The sequence below is a fragment of the Lipotes vexillifer genome, unplaced genomic scaffold (assembly GCF_000442215.2).
Source record: "Lipotes vexillifer unplaced genomic scaffold, Lipotes_vexillifer_v1.1 scaffold2225, whole genome shotgun sequence".
Classification (NCBI taxonomy): domain Eukaryota; kingdom Metazoa; phylum Chordata; class Mammalia; order Artiodactyla; family Lipotidae; genus Lipotes; species Lipotes vexillifer.
The window spans coordinates 789,694-814,199 of record NW_006798684.1 but is presented as its reverse complement, the minus strand read 5'-3'; the positions used below and the strand labels follow the sequence as shown (position 1 = coordinate 814,199).

General features: G+C 42.7%; 1 protein-coding gene across 1 annotated transcript in view; it reads right to left on the bottom strand.

Annotated features, from left to right (window-relative positions):
- Positions 1 to 24,241, bottom strand: part of DCAF12 (DDB1 and CUL4 associated factor 12) — a 41,387-nt gene extending 17,146 nt beyond the window's left edge. Inside the window, exons 1-3 of the mRNA XM_007470780.1 lie at positions 23,876 to 24,241; positions 22,546 to 22,800; positions 838 to 1,044 (exon numbers count right to left, since the gene is read on the bottom strand). Coding sequence (XP_007470842.1) covers positions 838 to 1,044; positions 22,546 to 22,800; positions 23,876 to 23,953 — 540 coding nt within the window. The 5' untranslated portion in view covers positions 23,954 to 24,241. The remainder of the gene's footprint in view (positions 1 to 837; positions 1,045 to 22,545; positions 22,801 to 23,875) is intronic.
- Positions 24,242 to 24,506: the final 265 nt, after the last annotated feature.

The window sequence follows — 24,506 nt, the reverse complement described above, 5'->3', positions numbered from 1 at the left end:
CATTCCTGTGGACAGTAAACAAGGCCGGTGGACACACAGCTCTAGCATTCTCTCTCTGGATGTTCTACCTGTGGTTCCTACGCACAATTACCCACTTCTCATCCCTCCAACACACCTCCTCGCACTCTCCCCTTGCTTCCTGGGAGACTATAGCTACAACTGACCTCTATGCTGTTCCATCTGTCTGGCACTCTCTTCCTCCAGACATCAGCATGTCTTGCACCCTCATTTCCTTTAAGTCTCCCTGCTCAAATGTTATTCTTATCAAAGAGGCCCTCCCAACTATCCTCTGAAATAGCATTCTCCACCATGCTCTCTCCCTTTAGCCTGCCTTTACTCTCACACTCTGACATACTGCTGGTACATTTTTGTTGGTTTATATACCTCCCTTCACTTGAGTGCAGGCTTCAAGAGGGTAGGGGCTTTGTCTGTTTTATTCACTGCTATGTCCCCAGTGTCTGAAACAATGACCGGCCATAGAAGGGTCAAAAAATAGTTGCTGAATGAATAACGTAATAAACCCTTCTGACTATGGGCAGCAGGAGATGTGTAACCACTGTGGTGTGGACTCAAACACCAACCCACTGCTGATGGCCTCTGAGGTGTACTGCTTGCCTCTTTATCAAACATACCCTCTGCCAACATATCTGATACTCCCTGTGGTGAGTGGAATACCAACTCTGAAATCTCCACCCCCATACTCACCATTACGCACCCCCAACCCAAGTCTGCAGAAGTCTAGAGAAAACTGTCCCTTCCTGGGGGGCTTGTGGGATGAGGACTGGGCTCTGTTAAAAAACAAGGCTACCTCTATCTACAATTATTGGGGAGACTTACATCTCCCACACACACAGGATCTAGTGTAGGCAGCCGGTAGATGGCAAGGCTGTTGGGGTTGTCTCCTCCGGTGGCTAACAGTGTTCTAGAGGGATTCAGCTCGATAGCATGGATACCACAGCCCTGCTGTGTCACACCGCCGGGCTCCCGGTCCTTCAGAATGGGGATCTTGGTGATCTGGCTTGTCTGGACATCCACTACAAACAGCTACAAGAGAAAAGGGATAAAGAAGCTGAACGCAGTTTCTCTTCAGTGTGGCTAACGCTGGGTACAAACATCCATTCATTCACTGTTACCCATCAAACATTTAATTAATGTCTACTACGTTAGACCCTGGGCATTATTAAATGCACGGTCAGGGCAACACTAGTCAAATGAAACATGTAAATAAGAAAACATAACAGAGATAGATAATATGCTACATAAACACAGAGAGGAAGAAGTAAATTCTGCCTGGGATTAAAAGATGGCTTCAAAGAGGATTATGGATCTAATGAACCTGATGAAAGGTTTTCTACCAGTTCAAGCATATTTTATATAACTCTTTTTTTTTTTTTTTTACTATTTATTTATTTTTTTATTTTCCTTAATTTTTTTGGCTGTGTTGGGTCTTAGTTGTGGCACACAGGATCCTTGTTGAATCATGCCAGATCTTTTCGTCATGGAGCGTGGTCTGCTTGGGTTTCTCTCTAGTTGAGGTGAGTGGGCTCCAGAGCACATGGGCTCTGTAGTTTGTGGCACGTGGGCTCTCCTGTTGAGGCGCGTGAGCTTGCTAGATGTGGCACGCAGGCTTAGTTGCCCTGTGGCATGTGGGATCTTAGTTTCCTGACCAGGGATCAAACCTGCGTCCCCTGCATTAGAAGGTGGATTCTTTTTCTGTTTTGTTTTTTAAAGATTTTTTTAAAAATTTATTTATTTTATTTATTTTATTTTTGACTGCATTGGGTCTTCCTTGCTGAGTGTGGGCTTTCTCTAGTTGCGGTGAGCGGGGACTCTTTGTTGCAGTGCATTGCAGTGGAGAAGGTGGATTCTTTACCACTGGACCACCAGGGAAGTCCCTATATAACTAATTCTTATCTAACCATGCACAGAAGCTTATAAACAAAACACATCATAACCACTATTAGACATACCTATAAACATTGCCACATTTGCAAGAGTGACCTGAGACAGGACACGGTAAGAGATATTCATCTCACTGCTTATCTATCACACACACATTCTGTTTTGTGCCACCATGCCTTTGCTCATGCTGCTGCTTCTGCCTGAAATGCTCTTATCCACTTCTGTACAAAACTAACCCCTTTTCACTCTCCAAAATTCAATTCAGAGAAATACTTTATGGAAAAGATCAGTCTTAGACAAAGGGCATTCCCAGTGTAGTCTTTTTTTTTTAATATTTATTTATTTATTTAGGGTGCGCTGGGTCTTAGTTGTGGCAGGCAGCCTCCTTAGTTGTGGCTCGCAGGCTTAGTTGCAGCACATGAGCTCCTTAGTTGTGGCAGGCAGGCTCCTTAGCTGTGGCACATGAACTCTTAGTTGCAGCATGCATGTGGGATCTAGTTCCCTTAGCAGGGATTGAACCCGGGCCCCCTGCATTGGGAGTGCAGAGTCTTAAATACTGCACCACCAGGGAAGTCCCTGGAGTCTATTATTATTAAACTCTTTATGTGATTCAATGATTCATTTATTCACTCACTGATTCAGCACCAACTAAATGCCAATAATTGTTCTAGGTGCTAGAAATATAACTACTAGGAATGAACTCTGGCCTCATATACCTTATAGTCTAGGTAGTTCATTTAAAATCCTATCAGCAATTCTCAGAGTGAAGCCAAATCACGTTATATCGTTGTATAAAATAACCTACTGCTTGCACAGGAAGATCTATGAAAGAAGAAAGCAGGTAAGCCTTAAATTTAAAATAGAAAAAGGAAAGGAAGAGTAGCTAGAACAAGACCGCCAGGTAGAGGCTGAGGAAAAATTTTAAAAGGGGAGGTGGAGAGAGGGGAACCACTCCTGAGTCTGTTAGCCCTGACAACTACTTAAGGCAGACTTCCTGCCTAACAGGCACAGTCACTGATGTGTCTGACAGGCATTTTTTTTTTTTTTTTGGACAGGCATTTTTAAACTCAATGTGTCTAAAACAAATACTCTCCCTCCCCAAATTGCTCATTTCATCTAATGCCAACAAAATCTGCCTGGTCACACAAGCCTGGGATTCATCCTAGACTCCTCCTCCCTCATTCCCATCATCCCAGCTAGTCCTGCCAAACTATCTCCTAAATATTCTTACAGCTGGCTCCTTCCTCTCCATCCTCTCTCCTCTAGACAACTGCAACTGGTCTTTGTGCCTTCAGGCAAGGTCACCATCAAAACTATTCTCCAGGGGCTTCCCTGGTGGCGCAGTGGTTGAGAGTCCGCCTGCCGATGCAGGGGATGTGCGCGGGTTTGTGCCCCGGTCCAGGAAGATCCCACATGCCGTGGAGCAGCTGGGCCCGTGAGCCATAGCCACTGAGCCTGCGGATCCGGAGCCTGTGCTCCGCAATGGGAGAGGCCACAACAGTGAGAGGCCCGCATACTGCAAAACAAACAAACAAACAAACAAAAAAACCTATTCTCCATACTATAATCATCTTCATAAAAATGGAAATCCTCCCATGTCAATTAAAAAATATCTAATGGTTCCCCTTTACCTTCAAGCCCCTTAGCATGGCATCAAGACTCTTCTCAATGTGGCCCCTACCTATCTCTCTAGCTTCAAATCCTGCCATGGACCTTATACTCTAGAAGGAACTGCTTATTAATTATTATTCACACAAATAATAATTATTTTATTTTTGACTGCATTGGGTGTTCAATGAAGACTCTCCAATGAAATATAATTATTTTGTTTCATGCTCATGCTGTTCACAATGCCAGAAATGCCTCCTCCTACTCTTTTCTTTACCTGGCCATCACGTCCTTACCTTTCATGATTCAGTTCAGACATGTCCTCTATGAATATTCCTTAATGTCCAGGCTGGTTAAGTTCCTCTCTTGTAGGCTCCCAAGACAGCCCTCTACCCACAATACTTAGATATTATCACAGTTTCAAAATCTTTACTTGTCTCGGGCTTCCCTGGTGGCGCAGTGGTTAAGAATCCGCCTGCCAATGCAGGGGACATGGGTTCGAGCCCTGATCTGGGAAGATCCCACACGCCACGGAACAACTAAGCCTGTGCACCACAACTACTGAGCCTGTGCTCTAGAGCCTGCGAGCCACAACTACTGAGCCTGTGCTCTAGAGCCTGCGAGCCACAACTACTGAGCCCAAGTGCTGCAACTACTGAAGCCTGCGTGTCTAGAGCCCATGCTTTGCAACAAGAAAAGCCACCGCAATGAGAAGCCTGCGCACCGCAACAAAGACCCAACACAGCCAAAATAAATAAATTAAAAAAAAAATTCTTTACTTGTATCTCTTCTCCATTAAGCTAATAATGTCCTTCCAATTCCAAGAGCAGGGGGTTTACCCTATTTGGTTCTATTCTCCTGCCCCAACCATGCAGAGCTACATAGTAAGTGCTTACAGTAACCACCTTTCAAGGGATCTGCCCAGTGATGTTAGGGGGCCCCCACATCCCTGCACTCAGAGTGGGGGCCTGTAGCTGAGTTTGATACAGCCCAGATTTCCAGATCACAGTACTGTCCTGGGGTGGCCTCCTGGCTCTAGGAGAACCAGTCAAGAGGCTAGACTGGACTGGGTCATTCAAATTCTCTCAGCAATATGGAACTGGCTGGCAGCACTAAACTGAACTGTCTGGGTGGCCATTTTCTACCAAAGCCAGTCCCCAGAGAAAAGGAAACAGAAGACAGGAAGCATGGACATCCCTGGTTCCTAGGGGCTTTCCAACTCCTAGTTGTTTTTCTGAGATCCAGGGATACTTCCTGCTTTTCAGGTTTGCAAGCTAGCCCTTCTAATAAATGTGAGTGGATTTCTTACCCTTTTAAACAAACGATCTCTAACCAACACAGCCCCTCAAATGTTTAATAAAGCAAAATGTACTGCCCACTTACACTTTTGTGTTGTGTGGGACAATGCAACCGTAATATATTAGCTTCTAGATCAGTGATTCTCAAACTGATTATAATACAATATAATATAATACAATAACCTGGGGAATTTTCTTTTTTTAAAAAATACTACAAAACAAACACAACTCCCAGGGACTTCCCTGGTGGTCCAGTGGTTAAGACTCCGTGCTCCCAATGCAGAGGGCCTGGGTTCGATCCCTGGTCAGGGAACTAGATCCTGCATGTCACAACTAAGAGCCCGCATGCCGCAACTAAGAGCCAGCACAGCCAAATTAATAATAAATAAATAAATAAATATTTAAAAACAATTCCCAGGCCCTACCCTAAAACTCCTCCAATTAGAAAGTTCTGAGTTTGGGGCCAGTAAAAGTGAATTTTTTTTCAAGGATCTCCAGGTGAATCTAATGACTGCCCAGGTTTAACAATCACTTATCTAGAGCCTTGCTATTCAAAGGAGTATCTGGAAGCTTGTTAGAAACAAAGAATCTCAGGCCTTTACCCTAGACCTATTAAATCAGCATCTGGAGTTTCTCAAGATCTCCAAGTACACTGAAGTTTGAGAAGCACTGATGTAGAGAGAATCTACTCTGTACAATAAGGATGATGCATTTGATAAGACACAACCTTATGCCTTAAAACAGGGCTCCATTTCTGCCACCCAGAAAAGGTGAAGAGAAAAAGCTTCATCTATTCATGTCCAAGAAAGTCTTAAGCCCAACCTCTCCAGTTTTGGACTTGGGAGAGACCTAGGTTTGACTTCCATTGGTTACTTAGTAGCTATGTGATCTTGATCAAGTCACTTTCACCTTTCTGAATCTTGTTTCTTATCTATAAAACTTGAATAATATTATTTATCTAATAGGGTTGCTAGGAGGTCTAATAAAGTAAAGTATCTAGCACAGGACTCAGCACAGAATAGGTACTTACCAAGTACTAGCTAATAGTAACATTCTATTCTAATGTTTGTTTCATTCAGTAGGTTATAAGAATGGCTTCTACACTAGATGAAAAAGATTTCATACAAGGGAAATGCAAACAGCTGGCTCTGTAGAGGCCCAGGAAACCAAGAGTTTACCCCCAATCTCACCCTCATCCTTGCAGAGGAATGACTAAGCACCATGTGAAGGACAGAGCCTTTTTGCTTTTTCAAAGGAAGGAATAGGGATGTGGATGGAGTGCCACAGACTATCTCCCCAAGCTGTCTGACAAAGGGTCAAGGATTCATACAGCTCCTGTAACATTTCCCAGAATGAGCTTGCTCCACATTAACCTACTGGGATCCCTGCCAGAAACCAGCAGCATAGCAAAATAAGCTTGAGGCTTAATGGCTCCCTGCAACTTACAAGTTAGGACAGAGGGAAAAAAGAAAGCAAAGGCCTTACAATCAGGAAGATTGTATGACTAGTGAGTACACCTCTAAATGCATGTAACTGCATATAGACATATGCAATGGTGTGTATAGAAAGTCAAGGTGGCTTAATAAAATGGGGGGAGGGGAGATTCACAAAGTATCAGAGTGTTTTAGATGGAGGTTAATGGAGAAAGGAAAGCAAATCCACATAGGTCGCACAGAGAGGATGACTATACCAAGTCAGATGGTAAAAGGCAAGAGGGCAGCTTAAGTATGGGAAAGGGAGGATAACTGAAATCAAGCAGAGGAATACATTTCTCTCCCAAACGGAGATGGGGAGGAGCAAAGGAGAGAGCCAAGATCCAGAAACACAACAGGAAACAGTTAGACAATATGTATCTAAAATGAAAAATGTGTAAACTCTGCAATTTCAATTTTAGAAATTTATGATAAGGAAATAATGACAGGTGAACAATTTTAATTATAGTGAATTTAATTAATTAATTAATTTATTTATTTATTTGGCCCTGCTGTGCAGCGCATGGGATCTTAGTTCCCTGACCAGGGACTGAACCAGTGCCCCCTATAACGGAAGCACAGAGTCTTAACTACTGGACTGCCAGAGAAGTCCCAAATTACAGTGAATTTTAAACTAGTGAATTTTAAACTAGTGAAACACCACAGGGGATTGGGAATATCCACACAATGGATTATTATACAGTCTTTAAGAATGATGGAGTAGAGGGTATTTATTAACATGGAAAGTTGGTCATGCTGTGTTATTAAATGAATACCTTCCCTTTTAAAAACATGAGTCCAGGGACTTCCCTGGTGGCTCAGTGGTGAAGATTCCCAATGCAGGGGGCCTAGGTTTGACCCCTGGTCAGGGAACTAGATCCCACATGCATGCCTCAACTAAGAGTTTGCATGCCACAGAGCCGGCGAGCTGCAACAAGGAGCCCGTGAGCCACAACTAAGGAGTCCACCTGCCACAACTAAAACCCAGTGCAACCAAATAAATATTAAAAAATAATAATAATAAATAAAAATAAAAATGCATCCAGGAATGTTGATTTTTTTTTTTCCCTCAGGGAACACATATGACGTGCATAATTAAAATAAAAGAAAAGGACCACAGGCCCTGAAATGAGCTGCACTTACTCAGGACTCCAATGATGTCCAGGAGAATCGGGCATTCTGTCCAGCCCATCTCTAAAAGCTTGCTGCCTACTCACCTGCATCCTGCTGTGCAGGAGACAAGGGTATGGCTGAGATCAATAAGCTGCTTGAACAATATCAAGACTCTATAGCTATAAATATTTTAGACTGTTCAGGAGCTAGAAGAGTTGTCACACCTAGAAAGTTGAGTCACTGTTTCTATTGCAAGTCTATTAAAGGAAAGACCCATGTGGTTGTTTAAAGTAAAATAACATTTTTGGGGTCCAAATTACAAAAGTAACACATCATAAACTTGTAAAACATAGAAAAGGGGAAATTAGAAAATGAACACCACCACTACTACCACTTGGTGTATTTTTTTCAGGTCCTTCACTATATACCCAGTCACATGCATACATATTTTTCTCCATTTATAAAAATGTGACCTCATACATATTATTTTATATCTTTTAACACCTTTTCAAATTAATCTCTATACCTTTAAATAATTTTTAATGGCTTTAAGGTGATTCACTGCATGGGTATGCTAGAATTTATCGAACACATTCCCTGTTATCGAACATTTATGCTGTATCCAAATTTTCAGTAATGCAAAACACACTGCAGTGAACATTCTTGTATCTAAATCCAGGTGCCTGTGCTATGCTAAGATCTCTTACTCTTTGAATTGTGAATCTAAGCTGCTCCTCCAAAAGACGGCTATAGGGCTGGCTTGCTGAAATCAGCCATGGTACTTCGTATTAGGTCCTGAGTTCTGATATTTTCCCACTAGAATCATGATTTTGTGGGAGGAGGACCAAATTAGGATTTACAATTATCCTGAATTTAAGTAACATAATAATTCTTTTTTTTTGAGTGGGGGGCGCACAGCTTGCAGGATCTTAGTTCCCCAACCAGTGACTGAACCCAGGCCCTCGGCAATGAAAGCATGGAGTCCTAACCACTGGATCACCAGGGAATTCCCAGTAATATAATTCTTTACAAGCGTTTAACATGTCCAGTAAACTGATTCTTAACCCCTGATTTTGGAGGGCTCTGTTGAAAATGGAATAAGTCCTGAGAGTCAGCTTTGGCAAGACACCTAAGATTTTGCCTGGTATCAGCCAAAGTCACCTAGTGAAGAGCCTCTAACAGTACACCACAGAGGTTTAGCTACCTCAAGCACCTTGACAAACATTTGGTAAAAAATTTCTCTTAGGTTGTAAAATCAGAACTCAACTGAGTGTTGCCTTTATCTAAATACAAAGCCCATGTCCTACTTCCAAGTGATATACCATCCAATCAGAGAATAGAAGGGTAAACAAGAATTGGTCAACTAGCCTGATTTTACACAGATCCTCATTTCTTCCTATGGAAGATGAAAATTAATTCCTATAGTACTGAAGGATACTAATAATTAATGTATAGATTATTCAGAAGAAAACAAGATATTCTCAGCTTTTTGTTCCCCAGAGCATTTCAAGGCATAAGACCTTCTACTCAGAATTAAAAGGAAGCCTTATCTCTAAACTGCAAACTACTGGAGAGCAGATTGTCATTACACACTAATTAATTATCTAGTATATTAAGAGATTATAAACTTTTAATAATAACAGTTTAAAACAATAACATAATCCCTATTCTCTCATTCTTACTTCCTGAGCCTTACGGCACAAAGACTTAATGATAATATGATTATGTATCTGCCCACTGAAAAGCAAGAACTCTCTCCAGGTGTTACCTGGAGATCCAAAAAACTTCTGTGACTTGAGAGGGGAACTCCTTTTGCCGTATATCCTACCACTGTATTTCCAAGCTCTTTCTTTACACCCTTTCCCTAGAGAGGAGGTATACTCTGAGACTGCTCAATCTTTGTCAGCAAACAAGACAAGCATTGAATGGCAACCTGGCAAGGCCACTTTCACCATTGCTTTAGGCTAAGAAAAAACATCTAGCTGAAGTAACTTTTTTTTTTTTTTAAATTATAGGGTTTATTGACAATACTTTACCTATAATACTGGAAATAAAAAATGCAAGAAAGATTGCTCAAAATCCTATCTCTCGGGACTTCCCTGGTGGTCCAGTGATTAAGAATCCACCTTCCAATGCAGGAGACTCCGGTTCCATCCCTGGTCAGGGAACTAAAATCCCACATGCCACGGGGCAACTAAGCTCACACGCTGTAACTACTGAGCCCGTGTGCCACAACTACAGAGCTCACGCGCCCTGGAGCCCCTGTGCCACAACTAGAGAGAAGCCCACGTACTGCAAAAAAGAGCCCGCACACCACAACGAAAGATCTTGTGTGCCGCAAGACACGACGCAGCCAAAAAAAAAGAAAAAAATCCTATCCCTCTTTCCAAGTCTGTTTTTCATTTGTCAAGTTCCTGTTCAGTCCTTAATCACATGCATGTATAATGGTGCATAGCTATAATCAGCAGAGAGAATTCTGTATCTCATTACATTTAACATATCAAAAGCTCTGCACATTATTACAGTCTTCACAATTATGTCAATACCTCCATAATATCATGCAGATTTGATTTACCATAAATTACTTAAGTATTCTATTTGTTAACATTTTGATAAAATAGCTTCCAATAATTATTTTGTTAAAAAAGACTTCTCTCTTCCTTTGGATAATTTCCAAAGTATGAAAATATTAGGTTAAAGGGTATAATACTTATTAGGCTCTTCATTCAACAAACAATACACCCCAGGTCTTTGAAACATAATGCCAAATTACTTTCAAAAACGGGTTTTAGTGACAATAAATATATGGCCTGTTCCACCACATCCTTATCAGAATGGGTTAACACTTTAATTTGTATTCAGAAAAATATTTTGCTTTTATCTATATCCCTTTTATGATGAAATTAACTATAATTTCCTAATTGTGTTTTTTCTTATATAAATTATATCTAAATGAATCATTTTTAAATGTTTAAGCTCCTTGGGATGTGACTGACATACAGAAAATAACCAATTAACAGGGTAGAAAAATGGTCACTTCTTATCTTATCTTATGTACCTGAATTTGGCCAGAAATACACCTAAAGGCTAGAACCATCAAACTACTGTTACCACTTCCTTCTTCACTGCCATTAATTACATCAACAATTTACTAAGTACATGTTCTACACACCGAGCTAACCAACATCTTATTTAATTTTCTTCATGACTAAGCTAGGTAGATACTACTCACTCCATTATTATTATTATTTTTAAAATATGTATTTATTTACTTATTTGGCTGCACTGGGTCTTAGTTGAGGCACGTGGTATCTTCGTTGCTGCATGTAGGATCTTCGCTGTGGCACACGGACTCTTAGTTGCAGCACGCATGTGGGATCTAGCTCCCTGATGAGGGATCAAACCTGGGCCCCCTGCATTGGGAGTGTGGAGTCTTAACCACTGGACCACCACGGAAGTCCCCACTCCATTTATTTTAAAGGTGAAAGAAAGGCTAAGGAGAAATTACCTGGCTTGTCCAAGGGTACAAAGCTAGTAAGAAATGGAGCCCAGATTCAACCCATGAATCTCTGAATCCAAATACACAATACAAAATGACTTAAACTTGTTATTTCTGACTTGTTTACTATAACTCTTCTAGTAAAGAGACCAAAAAATTGGAAAGTAATAACTTAAGCTAAGATCTGACTTAAAAAAAGAATGGGCAGGGTCTTCCCTGGAGGCACAGTGGTTAAGAATCTGCCTGCTAATGCAGGGGACAGGGGTTCGAGCCCTGGGCCAGGAAGATCCCATATGCTGTGGAGCAACTAAGCCCATGCACCACAACTACTGAGTCTGAGTTCTAGAACCCGCAAGCCACACTACTGAAGCCTGCATGCCACAACTACTGAAGCCTGCGTGCCACAACTACTGAAGCCTGCGTGCCACAACTACTGAAACCTGCGTGCCTAGAGCCCGTGCTCTACAACAAGAGAAGCCACCGCGATGAGAAGCCCACGCACAGCAATGAAGAGTAGCCCCTGCTCGCTGCTACTAGAGAAAGCCCAGGCGCAGCAACGAAAACCCAACGCAGCCACACACACACAAAAAAAGAATGGGCAAATTTCTTGCTTTGTCTGTTGAGACCAGAACTGGCATATAAGGAAAATAATTATTTGTCAAGGGCTTCCTCAAAGTGCAGAAATAAGATTTGATTACATACTACTGGTTGCTGAACAGATATTAACCAAGATGCCTACAAGGAAATTCTTTCAGATCCATTAAACATGATGTCCCACCTATGCCCTGAGTGTGGTTTAGAAAATACAAGGAGGATTCAAATGAATGGTCTAGATTTAATAAGGTGACAAAAAAATTACTGCTATACAGCATAAAGCCTAAGCCAGTGATTCATATAAAAATTGCCTGAGAGCTTGTTTAAAATTCCAATTCCTAGGTTTCACGGAAGGAAAAATCCTGAATCAGTACTGGAGTGGGGACCAGGAAACTTGCATTTTAAACACATACCTCAAGTGATTGTGATGCAGACAGTTCCTGAGTCATGCTTAGGAAACAAAGGCCTAAGCAATCAGAAATCAAATATACATCAATTTAGAAGAAGGCAGACTGGCAAAAGAAGACTAAAGGAAGAGCCCAAGGAAAACAGGAACCAAATCAAGTAACCAGACTACCTCATTACTAACTTTCAGCAGGTAGTTAGCCTGCCAGGCACCTCCCAGCAAACCTCTGTTCTCAGCTACCCACGTTTCCCCATCCTCCAAGTCTACAGGGCTGCAGGAACAGGCCATAAATTCACCAGGGGCCATGCTACGAAGCATGTGACTCAGTTCTCCAGATGAGAAAGGTGATTAACAGGATTATTCATTATTAAAGGCGAGACATGAGTCAGAAGGAAAAGAAAAAAAAAAGTTACCTACAGGAGATTCAGTTAGTCTTGTCAACCAAATCCCGAGCAACTTGAGTCACTCTCCCTTGTTTCTTCCCAGTATCAGCCAAATGGGCCTATCCAGAGTTGCTCAACATTCCTTGTATATTCCTGACTCTGCTATGGAATGGACATCCCTGCTTCCTTCCCACAGTTGAAGACTCTTGCTCCTCTAGGAAATCCTCTCTGAATACCCTAGCTAGGAATGACTTCCTCTCGAGAGCACTCCTGGTTGGCGCGTCTAATGAGGCATCTATGTTGTTATTAACTTTGCATGCAGCTATGTATTGTATCCCAGCCAAGCTAAGCAGAGGTCAGGCAGTCCTCTGCCATTACGGGTATTGCAGTGAAAGTTTGAGGATTACTTGGCATAACAAAGAATTCTGACAAGGAATAAGGAAAATTAGGACCCAAACTTAACTCATTATAGAATCTCAGGCAAATAACTTTTCTCCCTTTGAGTCTGTTTCTTCAACTCTAAAAAACAGTGGAGGCCAGTGGTTACAGTCCCTTCCAGCTCTGTCTGAGATTTGTTTCTATATCACTGCAACCCCACATGAAGCAGTGTCTTGCTATACATGGGAGAAACTCAATAAATGGTTATAAATTTAGTAAAAGCAGACACAAAACACAAAGTTGTCCCACTACATTCTAGCCAATGAAATGCAGAAATATTACTCCATTTCTTCTCACATTCAAAAACTGTCCTGATGAAAACATCCCCACCTACAAGTGAGAGGGACTGATGGCCTCCAAGGATCCAAAGGCATATAAGGGCATTCAAGTGGAATCAGCAGTTTAAGAAGCTGAATGTTGGGACTTCCCTGGTGGCGCAGTGGTTAAGAATCCCCCTGCCAATGCAGGGGATATGGGTTCGAGCCCTGGTCCAGGAAGATCCCACATGCTGTGGAGCAACTAAGCCCGTGCATCACAACTACCGAGCCTGCGCTCTAGAGCCCGCGAGCCACAGCTACTGAGCCCATGTGCCTAGAGCCCGTGCTCTGAAACAAGAGAAGCCACCCCAATGAGAAGCCCATGCACCACAATGAAGAGTAGCTCCCACCTGCCACAACCAGAGAAAGCCCGCGCGCAGCAACAAAGACCTAACGCAGCCAGAAATAAATTAATTTAAAAAAAAAAAAAAAAAAAAAAGCAGCAGCAGCCAAATGTTGCAGTCCAACCATAATCCTGGATTGAACCCAGCTGCCAATTCTGGGTCAGTTTCTCCCTTTTATCTCCTACACCAGGAAATATATGAAGAATCCTGCTTAAGGTCAAGCTAAAAAGCAATACTCCTAGACATCACCAGGAAAAACTCTCATTCATCTTGAACCAGACCTGGGCACTGCTTCCATTCCAACAGAAAAAACGTCCATGTGTCAGCTTGAAAAGACCTTTTTCTCTGACTGTAATGTCTATCAAGGATCCAGCTAGAAAAAAAAAGCCTGGAGTGCAAGAGTCACTATGTTACTCCTATGTTCATTCTCCAACGTCCCAAGCTTCCAACAGACTATACCTGAAATAAAGGGCTCAGATCACTTAAGAGAAAAACTGCCCGCCTCAAGCTCTGAGGTGGTTGTCAACTGAGGGCACAATGTTTGAAAATGCATGCATGTGTGCCTGCGTGTACACATGCATGTGCCTGCTTGTCACAATAACTGAGAGCGCAGGGTAGAGGGGGACTGCTGGCATCTATGGAGCAGAAGGCAAGAATGTGAAATCTCCAGCAATAGGAGGTAAAGTCCCAGAGAAGGAAGAAACCACCAAAACACCATCAATATTCTTGTTGAGAAAAGCTGCCCTAAAATTCTTGAATCCTTCCATAGGACTGCTGTTCAGGCCCTAACCCTTTTTTTAATTTTTAAATTTTTATTGAAGTATATAGCTAATTTACAATATTATATTCATTTCAGGTGTACAACAAAATTCAAAAATTTTATGGCTTATACTCCATTTAAAGTTGTTATAAAATATTGGCTATATTCCCTGTGTTGTACAATATATCCTTGTAGCTTATTTATTTCATACATAGTAGTTGGTATCTCTTAATCCCCAACCTCTATCTTGCCCCTCCCCGCTTCCCTCTCCCCACTGGAAACCACTAGTTTATTCTTTATATCTGTGAGTCAGTTTCCGTTTCGTATATACATTCATTTTATTTTTTAGATTCCACATATAAGTGACAACATACAGTATCTGTCTTTCTCTAACTTATTACACTAAGCATAATACCCTCCAGGTCCACCCATGTTGTCGCAAATGGCAAAATTTCATTTTTTATAGTTGAGGAGTATTCCATTGTTGTGTGCAAGTGTATGTATATATATGTATGTATGTGTGTGTATCTGTGTGTGTATGTGTATATCTCACATCTTATCTGTTCATCTGTTGTTAAGACATTTAGGTTGCTTCCATATCTTGGCAATTGTAAATAATGCTGCTATGAACATTAGGGTGCACGCTATCTTTTTGAATTAAGAGTTTTTGCTTTCTTTTTCTTTGGATCTATACCCAGGAGTGGAATTGCTGGATCATATAGTAGTTTTACTTTTAGTTTTTTGAGGAACCTCCATGCTGTTTTCCATAGTGGCTGCACCAATTTACATTCCCACCAACAGCATACAAGGGGTCTCTTTTCTCCACATCCTCACCAATATTTGTTGTTTGTGGTCTTTTTGATAAAAGCCATTCTCACAGGTGTGAAGTGATACCTCACCGTGGTTTTGATTTGCACTTCTCTGATGACTAGGGATATTGAGCATTTTTTCACGTGCCTGTTGGTGATGTGTATGTCTTCTTTGAAAAAATGTCTATTCAGGCCTTCTGCCCAATTTTTTTTTAATAAATTTATTTATTTTATTTATTTTGTTTTTGGCTGCGCTGGATCTTCATTGCTGTGCGCAGGCTTCTCTAGTTGTGGCGACCGGGGGCTACCCTTCACTGCAGTGCGTGGGCTTCTCATTGCGGTGGCTTCTCTTGTTGTGGAGCACGAGCTCCAGGTGTGCGGGCTTCAGTAGTTGTGGCTTGCGGGCTCTAGAGTGCAGGCTCAGTAGTTGTGGTGCATGGGCTTAGCTGCTCCACGGCATGTGGGATCTTCCCGGACCAGGGCTCAAACCCGTGTCCCCTGCATTGGCTGGCGGATTCTTAACCACTGTGCCACCAGATAAGGCCCCTGCCCAATTTTTAAATTTTTTTATTTTTTGCAGTACACGGGCCTCTCACTGTCGTGGCCTCTCCCATCGCAGAGCACAGGCTCCGGACGCAAAGGCTCAGCGGCCATGGCTCACAGGCCCAGCCGCTCCACGGCATGTGGGATCTTCCCGGACCGGGGCACGAACCCGTGTCCCCTGCATCGGCAGGCAGGCTCTCAACCACTGCACCACCAGGGAAGCCCCTGCCCAATTTTTAATCAGGTTGTTTGTTCTTCTGATATTGAGTTGTATAAACTGTTTACATATTGGGGTTATTAACCCCTTATTGTTTATATCACTTGCAAATATTTTCTCATTCAGTATGTTGTCTTCTCATTTTGTGAATGCTTTCCTTTGCTGTGCAAAAGCTTTTAATTGGGTCCCATTTGCTTATTATGCTTTTTTTCTTTTCCCTTAGGAGATATACCCAAAAAATACTGCTATGATTTATGTCAGAGTTTTCTGCCTATATTTTCTTCTAGGTGTTTTATGGTTTCCAGTCTTAAACTTAGGACTTTAATCCATTTTGAGTTTATTTTTGTATATGGTATGAGAAAATGTTCTAATGTCACTCTTTTACAAGTAGCTGTCCAGTTTTCCCAGCACCAATTTTCATTGAAGAGACTGTCTTTTGTCCATTGTATATTCTTGTCTCTCTTGCTATAGATTAACTAATCATAAGTACATGGGTCACACCCTAACATTCTTGACCATTAATTCCCTCACATACAGAGGGTGACTAAAGTCTGCAACACACTACATGAAACAGGATTCCTGGAGCCCATACCTGCGTTAATCCAAGCAAGGCCTTCTCAAGATGAAGACAAGTCAGAAAAGGGCAGCCAACTCTAGCACCATCACATATAAGAGGCATAAACTTACTCCTACTGCTCCTCTTCCTAAAGCCTTATAACATCAATTAACTTGACATAGTACTTTAGACTTTTTGAAGCATTTACACAATGATTTTCAATCTACAAACACTTCTGCACATGTGCCCAGCAGAATGAACTTGCCAAGATAGCAATTCTATCACCTCCACATCTAAAATCTTCCTCTCAAACGAGTCAAATATTCTCAAAATAAGATAAAGACTAATTCTGGGATAACTGTGAACATTTTTTACTAGACAAAGAATAACCATATGCCATTTAAAAAACTAAAACCTAATTAGCAGGTTAATATCCTAAGTACAAAATACAGAAGGATCATACAGATAAGAATGCTGTTGACAAAGGATTAAGCTCTAAAATATATAAACAGCTTATGCAGCTCAATATTAAAAAAACAAACAACCCTGTCAAAAAATGGGCAGAGGGCTTCCCTGGTGGCACAGGAGTTAAGAATCTGCCTGCCAACACAGGGGACATGGGTTTCAGACCTGGTCCGGGAAGATCCCACATGCCGTGGAGCAGCTAAGCCCATGCACCACAACTACTGAGCCTGCACTCTATAGAGCCCTCAAGCCACAACTACTGAAGCCCGAGTGCCTTGAGCCTGTGCTCCACAACAAGAGAAGCCACCACAATGAGAAGCCCGCACACCACAATGAAGAGTAGCCCCTGCTTGCCGCAACTAGAGAAAGCCGGAGCACAGCAACGGAGACCCAACGCAGCCAAAAATAAAAATAAATAAATAAATAAAATTTATATTAAAAAAAAGGGCAGAAGACCTAAATAGACATTTCTCCAAAGAAGACATACAGATGGCCAACAAATACATGAAAAGCTGCTCAACATCACTAATTATTAGAGAAATGCAAATCAAAACTACAATGAGGTATCACCTCACACCTGTTAGAATGGGCATCATCAGAAAATCTACAAACAACAAAAGCTGGAGAGGGTGTGGAGAAAAGGGAACCCTCTTGCACTGTTGGTGGGAATGTAAATTGATACAGCCACTATGGAGAACTGTATGGAGGTTCCTTAAAGAACTAAAAATAGAATTACCATATGACTCAGCAATCCCACCACTGGCCATATACCCAGAGAAAACCATAATAATTTAAAAAGACACATGCACCCCAATGTTCATTGCAGCACTATTTACAAGAGCCAGCTCATGGAATCAACCTAAATGCCCATTGATGGACGAATGGATAAAGAAGATGTGGTATATATATATACAATGGAATATTACTCAGCCATAAGAAGGAACGAAATTGGGTCATTTGTAGAGATGTGGATGGACCTAGAGACTGTCATACAGAGTAAAGTAAGTCAGAAAGAGAAAAACAAATATGGTATATTAACGCATATATGTGGAACCTAGAAAAATGGTACAGGTGAACTGGTTTGCAAGGCAGAAATAGAGACACAGATGTAGAGAACAATCGTATGGACACCAAGGGGGGAAAGTGGGGTGGGGTGGGGTGGGGGGATGTGCTGAGATGAGTTGGGAGATTGGGATTGACATGTATAGACCAATATGTATAAAGTAGAGAACTAATAAGAACCTGCTGTATAAAAAATAAAATAAAATTCAAAACAAAAAAGAAGAATGCTGTTAACCTGAGATGTACACTTGGCCAAACCCAAGGAATTCTGCAAGCATTTTAAAGCATTTTCTAAAGGGCTGTAACCCCACTGGGAAAATAAAACAGTAATACGAGGAGGAATGAATAAAAAATCCAGTCAGAAAAAAACTCCCACATTTTTCCTTTGTTTGTTTCCATGTGTCTCAAATTGAGTTTCATATTCTGCTTTTATGATTTAAGGAGTTTGAATATATAAACTCAAGTTTATAATATTATAGCTATTTTCTCAACCCTGGTAACTACTATTCCACCCCACCCCCAAAATTAGGCTTCTCCAAGTGCTTCTTCCTCTCATCTGGCAGCAAATTGCAGCCCAAGCCTCATCTTGTCTGCTTCACTGTGATCCACCAAGCCTACCTGTGAAGTCAGCAGTATACCTCTGACCATTACTTTGGGAGTTGGTGAGAAAGATAAAAGCAGCTCTGGCAACAGGAGTTAGCCTGGTACTATCACTTAGGCTTTGGGGTCTTGCTGAAAATAATTCCACAGGAGATTTTCCTGTGAAAATCCTATTTACTTAAGCTTTTCCCCAAATCACCCTTGCAAATCCTTTCTAACACTCTCTTACTGAGTGGCTTCATGGTTCCCTGTGGTGGAGGTTCACCCTAGCTGCAAGGAGCAATTTTATCTATTATAGGTGAGTGAGTCCCTGAAAGTCAAAATATGGGAAATAAGAGTTCATGTCTACAATTAAAAACCTCGAACTCTGCACACATTATCCCTCTGCCTATCACCATCCTTCCCAAACCAACCCCTCTCAAAATATCCACTTTCTTGAATTGTTTTTGGTACTCTCCTGGTTTTCCTCTGACCTCCTTGCTCCCCCTGTAGCAGATCTTCCTGCACCATAAATGTAGGTGTTCTCCAAGGTTCTGTTCTTAACCCCTCTGTCAATATCAATGGTTCTTACTCATTTTTGGCTCACAATATTCCCTCCGAAAATGTAATGAAATCTATGGACTGCTCCCCTACACCACCCTCCCACATCATGCTCAGAAAATATACATCTAATGATATTTTTGCAATTTTAGGGAGGGTTTATGGAACCCAAGAGTGACTTCTCTACCCTCTCTCCATGGTAATAGAACAATTTTAATAATCCCTTATACATATGTGAATCCTAAACCACTAACTTCAATCTTTACCCCCTCTCAAACTTCAACTGATTGAAAGCACAAAACTAAACATTTTCTCTTCAAATGTTTTTTTCTTTCAAACGTTTTTCTGGCAAGCTTCTCTTAGTTAGCTTTTCTGTATGGCTCTGTACATAACCTGAGTTTGTAACACTAAACCGGGAAAATATACCTACCCATCGTGGTTCCCAAACCCACATTTCAATTAAGGTTATACTACCTCTCCTTCTTTAAATAATTTAGTAAAAATATGAGTGTTGTAGTGTTAATGATTAAAACATAGGCTGGTGAATTCCCTGGCAGTTCAGTGGTTAGGACTCCGAGCTTCCAATGCAGGGGGCATAGGTTCGATTCCCGGTCGGGGAACTAACATCCTGCAAGCTGTGTGGTGCGGCAAAAAAAAAAAAAGCAAAAAACATAGGCTAGCAATCTTATTCCTGTGCTTATTAGGCCCAGGGAATTCAGAGAGGTTGAATGGACTGCCCCTAGTTTGAGTGTTAGCCCATAGCACAGGGAAATTCCCACCCCACCAATCAAGCTACAGAATAATTTACAAAACCTCTACTGCTTTTTTCACAGAGGATGACCCACTGCCTCAGCAAATGCTTCTATACTATAGCCCCGAGTCAGTTAACTTGGAAATGGCCTAACTTTTTAGCATCTGTTAGTTAACGCTAACAGTTAAACGCTTAGTTAAACGCTCATGAATACCCACAGCAGCCAAGAGAAAAAGCACTTCTAACCCGCAGATACATATTAAAAGATTTTAGAATATAAATAGTTGTGGTATACCTTTCCTATTGAATACTTTTAAATCATTTCACTGATGGTAAAATTTCAATACATCAAAACTTAATTTACGGGCTTCCCTGGTGGCGCAGTGGTTGAGAGTCCGCCTGCCGATGCAGGGAACACGGGTTCGTGCCCCGGTCCGGAAAGATCCCACATGCCGCGGAGCGGCTGGGCCTGTGAGCCATGGCCACTGAGCCTGCGCGTCCGGAGCCTGTGGTCCGCAACAGGAGAGGCCACAACAGTGAGAGGCCCGCGTACCGCAAAAAAAAAAACAAAAAAAAACTTAATTTACTATTGAGAATCCAACATGAACTCTTCCCTCCCCAAACTCTTCAGATATTATCCAAAGACAGTGCTAACTACTTAAGTAATTTTCCTTTTAAACTGAGGGAAGTCCCAGGGAGTGCCAAGAGCATTGGAAAAGGCTTTGGATTCATTATCACCACTACTATTTCTGAACAAGTAAGATATTGCTAACTTGAAATACTTCCCAAGATGTATACAGCTACTTTCTCAGCACTTGCATTTTACAGATGGGAAAACAAAGGCACAGATAAGAGAATCATTTGCCAAATATTACAAAGTTCAGAGAAGAACACTGTTCCTGGTTCCCAATTTTGGTTCTGAAAGCTAAGCAAAGAAAAACACTAATTACAAAAAGAAAAGAAAGCAAGACTCCACTTAAACACTTTAAGTCATGAGGAAACAGGAAGACAGAAAGAGGCACGTATCAAGAGTAGGTTAAATTACTACTCAACATTATTCTCACCTTCAAAAGAGGGTTAATAAGTTCAAGAAGCAGGAGATTACGATGATTAATTCAGTTTAAAATTCAGCAGCATTTGCTGGGGCAAAACACTATGATGGTTTGTATGGTTATGGGGTGTGAAATGAATTCCTCTAAATGGAAGACTCTTTCTAATCCAAGTGACAACGATGACAGTTCTCTTAAACCAAGAGTAGTGACCTGAGAGACTAGGAAAAGGAAGTTTTGTAGGAGCTTGCCACCACTATTTACTTTTGAAAGGCTTCTTTATAACAAGCAACCTTCAACAAAAGAGGAAATGAAAGCTTGGCCTCAACCACCATGGTATTATATCGTTCCTTAAAACTCATGTATAAACCTTTGCCTATGTCCTTTATAAATAAATACTTCTAGTACTTAAGACTTTCTTGATCTAGAACCATCTTCTCTTTCAATTAATCCAAGATGTGTTTCTGTCCAGGGTAAATTCACCCAGCCATTATGACATTTCTTGTCTATTCACCCAGAGTGAGGTGAAAACAGAGAGCAGCTGGACCTACATCTGATCTTTTCTCACATGTTAATCAGAATCACTTCCCAGGGCTTCCCTGGTGGTGCAGTGGTTAAGAATCCGCCTGCCAATGCAGGGCACACGGGTTCAAGCCCTGGTCCGGGAAGATCCCACATGCCGCAGAGCAACTAATCCCGTGAGCCACAACTACTGAGCCCATGTGCCACAACTACTGAAGCCCGCGTGCCTACAGCCCGTGCTCCGCAACAAGAGAAGCCACCGCAATGAGAAGCTTGCGCACCACAATGAAAGAGTAGCCCCTGCTCGCCGCAACTAGAGAAAGCCTGCGCACAGCAACAAAGACCCAAAGCAGCCAAAAATAAATAAATAAATTTATTTAACAAAAATAATAATAAAAAAAAGAATCACTTCCCACCTGCAGGCCCTGTTTTTTCTCACTTGCCATTCCTCTGATATCATGCTATTTGTGCTCTTCTGTTCTAATCATATCCACAATATCCAATCATGGATTGACATTTTATCCATGCCTTTAATTGTTCTGGTTAAATTTACTGATAAAATTTCCCCTTCATTCACTTATAACTATCTTCTAAGTCAGTCTACGTAAAAATACTTTCTTACTCATGTCATATTCAATTTTTCTTGCTACTGAACTCTTTTCAGAAGGCTACTTTGCAAAGACCAAACATTTATTGGGTTGGCCAAAATGTTTGTTCGGGTCTTTCATAAAATCTTATGGAAAAACCCAAATGAACGATTTGGCCAACCCAATACATACTGAAATATACCACCGAACATACTTCCCTGCCCTTTCTTACAGGAAATACATCTTTAGATTCTATCCCCCAAGAAGAGAGTGTTTGTCTTATTCCTATCTTTAGCCAAGTACGAGTTTAAATACTTCTACATATGCCCTTAGCCTAGCAGACAACACCTAGGTTTTCACTATCCTGTATCCTGAATGATGCCCAGACCATCATTCTTTCCTCTGAGGCCTCTGACTTAAAAGACAACATAAAAACGGGGGGGAAAAAATCAAGAAGCAGTGGCATATCCATATGGCAAGAGGCCTAAAGAAATAGACTCCTCTGAAGATTTACCAGAAGAGAAATGTGGAAGTGGGAAAGGAACAGAAAAGGGAAGAAGTCATGAACAGAGAGGAGGGAATGGAAAGGAGAATAAAGCAATCTCCTCTCCCAAAGAACTAATGGGGAAAACCAGCAGTGAGAGATTCTAGGGCATGTGGAGCCATATATCCAGAACTAGGAGATAGCTCACATCCACCCAGAAACTTACCGTGTTGCATTTTGTGCCACACACCACTTGCCTATGATTCAGCCACTGAGATGCAAACACTTTATTAAGGGTCCCCAAGTGAAACTCTCTCTCCTTCAGGAGGCTGGGAAGTTGCTGTGCTGCATAACCATGCAACACTCGAGAGTAGTTGGTTTCATTCTGTAGCCTGACTTCTCGGTTCTTCAGGTAGTACACTAAGGATCTCTTCACTGGGGGGAGTCTTTTCCTTTTGTGAAGTGAGTGATCCCAGCCAAACTGTGGAAAGCAAAATTAGAAATCACTGCTTTGGCTACCTTTGTCAGAATAAGGGATCCTACTGTATTAGAGAAATCACTAAGAACTCATCCTGCAGGATTTACATACAACAGAAATACAAATACAGTGGAACAGGAAAGTCAATCTAGAAGTCCAGTTTAACTCTTCCAACACTGAAAAGATGCTGCTCATAGTGATACCTATAGAAAACAAGGGCTGAAAAGGAAAGGAATGTAAGCAGAAAAGAGTACTAAGGCCTTTTTTAAGTGAAGGATTCAGGTACCTTAAAGCTATCCTTGATAGAGAAGGGAGTGAAGGGCCGAGAGATTAACATACAGACCTGGGCTGCATCTCTAATGGGCCCCCTTCTCCCTCTCAGCCTGTACTCCCCGCGAAGCATGTACGGTGCAACCCAAGGAGCCCAACTGGGGTCCCAGGTCTTTCAGGGATGCCCTATCAGTGGTCGCCTTCCTGTCACCAGGTCTGCGCTCCAAGCAGTTACAGAATTCCCAAAATCAAACACCAACGGGGTGGGAGGCACGGGAAATCTGAGTCTGAAGAGACCCAGAGAGCAGGACAGGAGTGATACCTGGAACCTGCTGTTTCATCTAGGCGTCCAAGTGCCAAAAGGCCCAGCTCAGAGCTTGCGTATCCAAAGGGAGGCTCATTCCTATATGAGAGACGCAATCATTTCCCCTTCCCCGGGCCACAGGAAGGCGGACTTCACTGTCTCTCCCGGTATTTTACGGGAGGTTTTGTTCCCGATTCTCCTCGACTTCGGTTTCCCTTCCTCAGAAACCCAGTTTGTTTTCTCCTCAAGCCCCGTTCCCGGCTGCAGGGCTCCCCGGAATATGTCTCGTTTTCACATTCCCCTTTAGTTCCTCACCCCTGCTGCCTATCTGCTTTCCAGTGAACTCCTGCGGGCCCAGCCCGGATCCTATTGACCACGGCTCCGCTCTTCACCCGCCCCCCGTCCCCCCAAGACCTTGGACCTCGTTCCGGTTCCCTGATTTGCGAACCCTATCCTCTGGGTGCCTCGGCCTTATCACCCGGGGCCCGACCTCTCAGCCCTCACCTGTGGGCCCTGAGCGTCGCTCCCAGCTCCCGGCGAGGCGGGCGCTTTCCGCTTCCTGCTAACTGCTTTCCGGGCCATAGTGGGCAGCGCCGCCGCGGCCCCGCAGCCACATGGGGCGGCGGAAGCAAGCTGGAGCAAGACGGCAGGTCATATACTGGGCCCCGGGGCCGCGCACCGTAGTGCGCCCGGTCCAGAAAATGGCCCGGACCCCGGGCGGCAGTAGAAAAACAGGGAAGCAGGGAGGGAGGGAGGACCGGGACCGGGAAAGGGAAGGGGAAGGGGAAGGGGAGACAGCAACCCGAAGCTTTCCGACGACCAAGTCTGGAAAGGACGGCGAGCGGCTGGAACCAAAACACCCTCTCCCTTTCGCCCGCGCGCCGTCATCCTCGCGCAGCCGCACTTCGTAGCGCGTCGCCACGGAGATGCAGTGCGGACAGAAGGATTGGGTTTAGGGCTCGCTGTAGAATTCGCGGCAGTTGCTCAGCGGCCTCCAGCCCTTTTTCAAGGGCCGTTTGACTGCCGCTGGAGGTGGGCGACCTGGGGGCAAAGGAACCTAGGTTCCGGCACCCGACCTCGGACCCCCACCCGCCCATCCGCAGGCACCCGGAAGTGAGGGCGATTACCCTCGCTC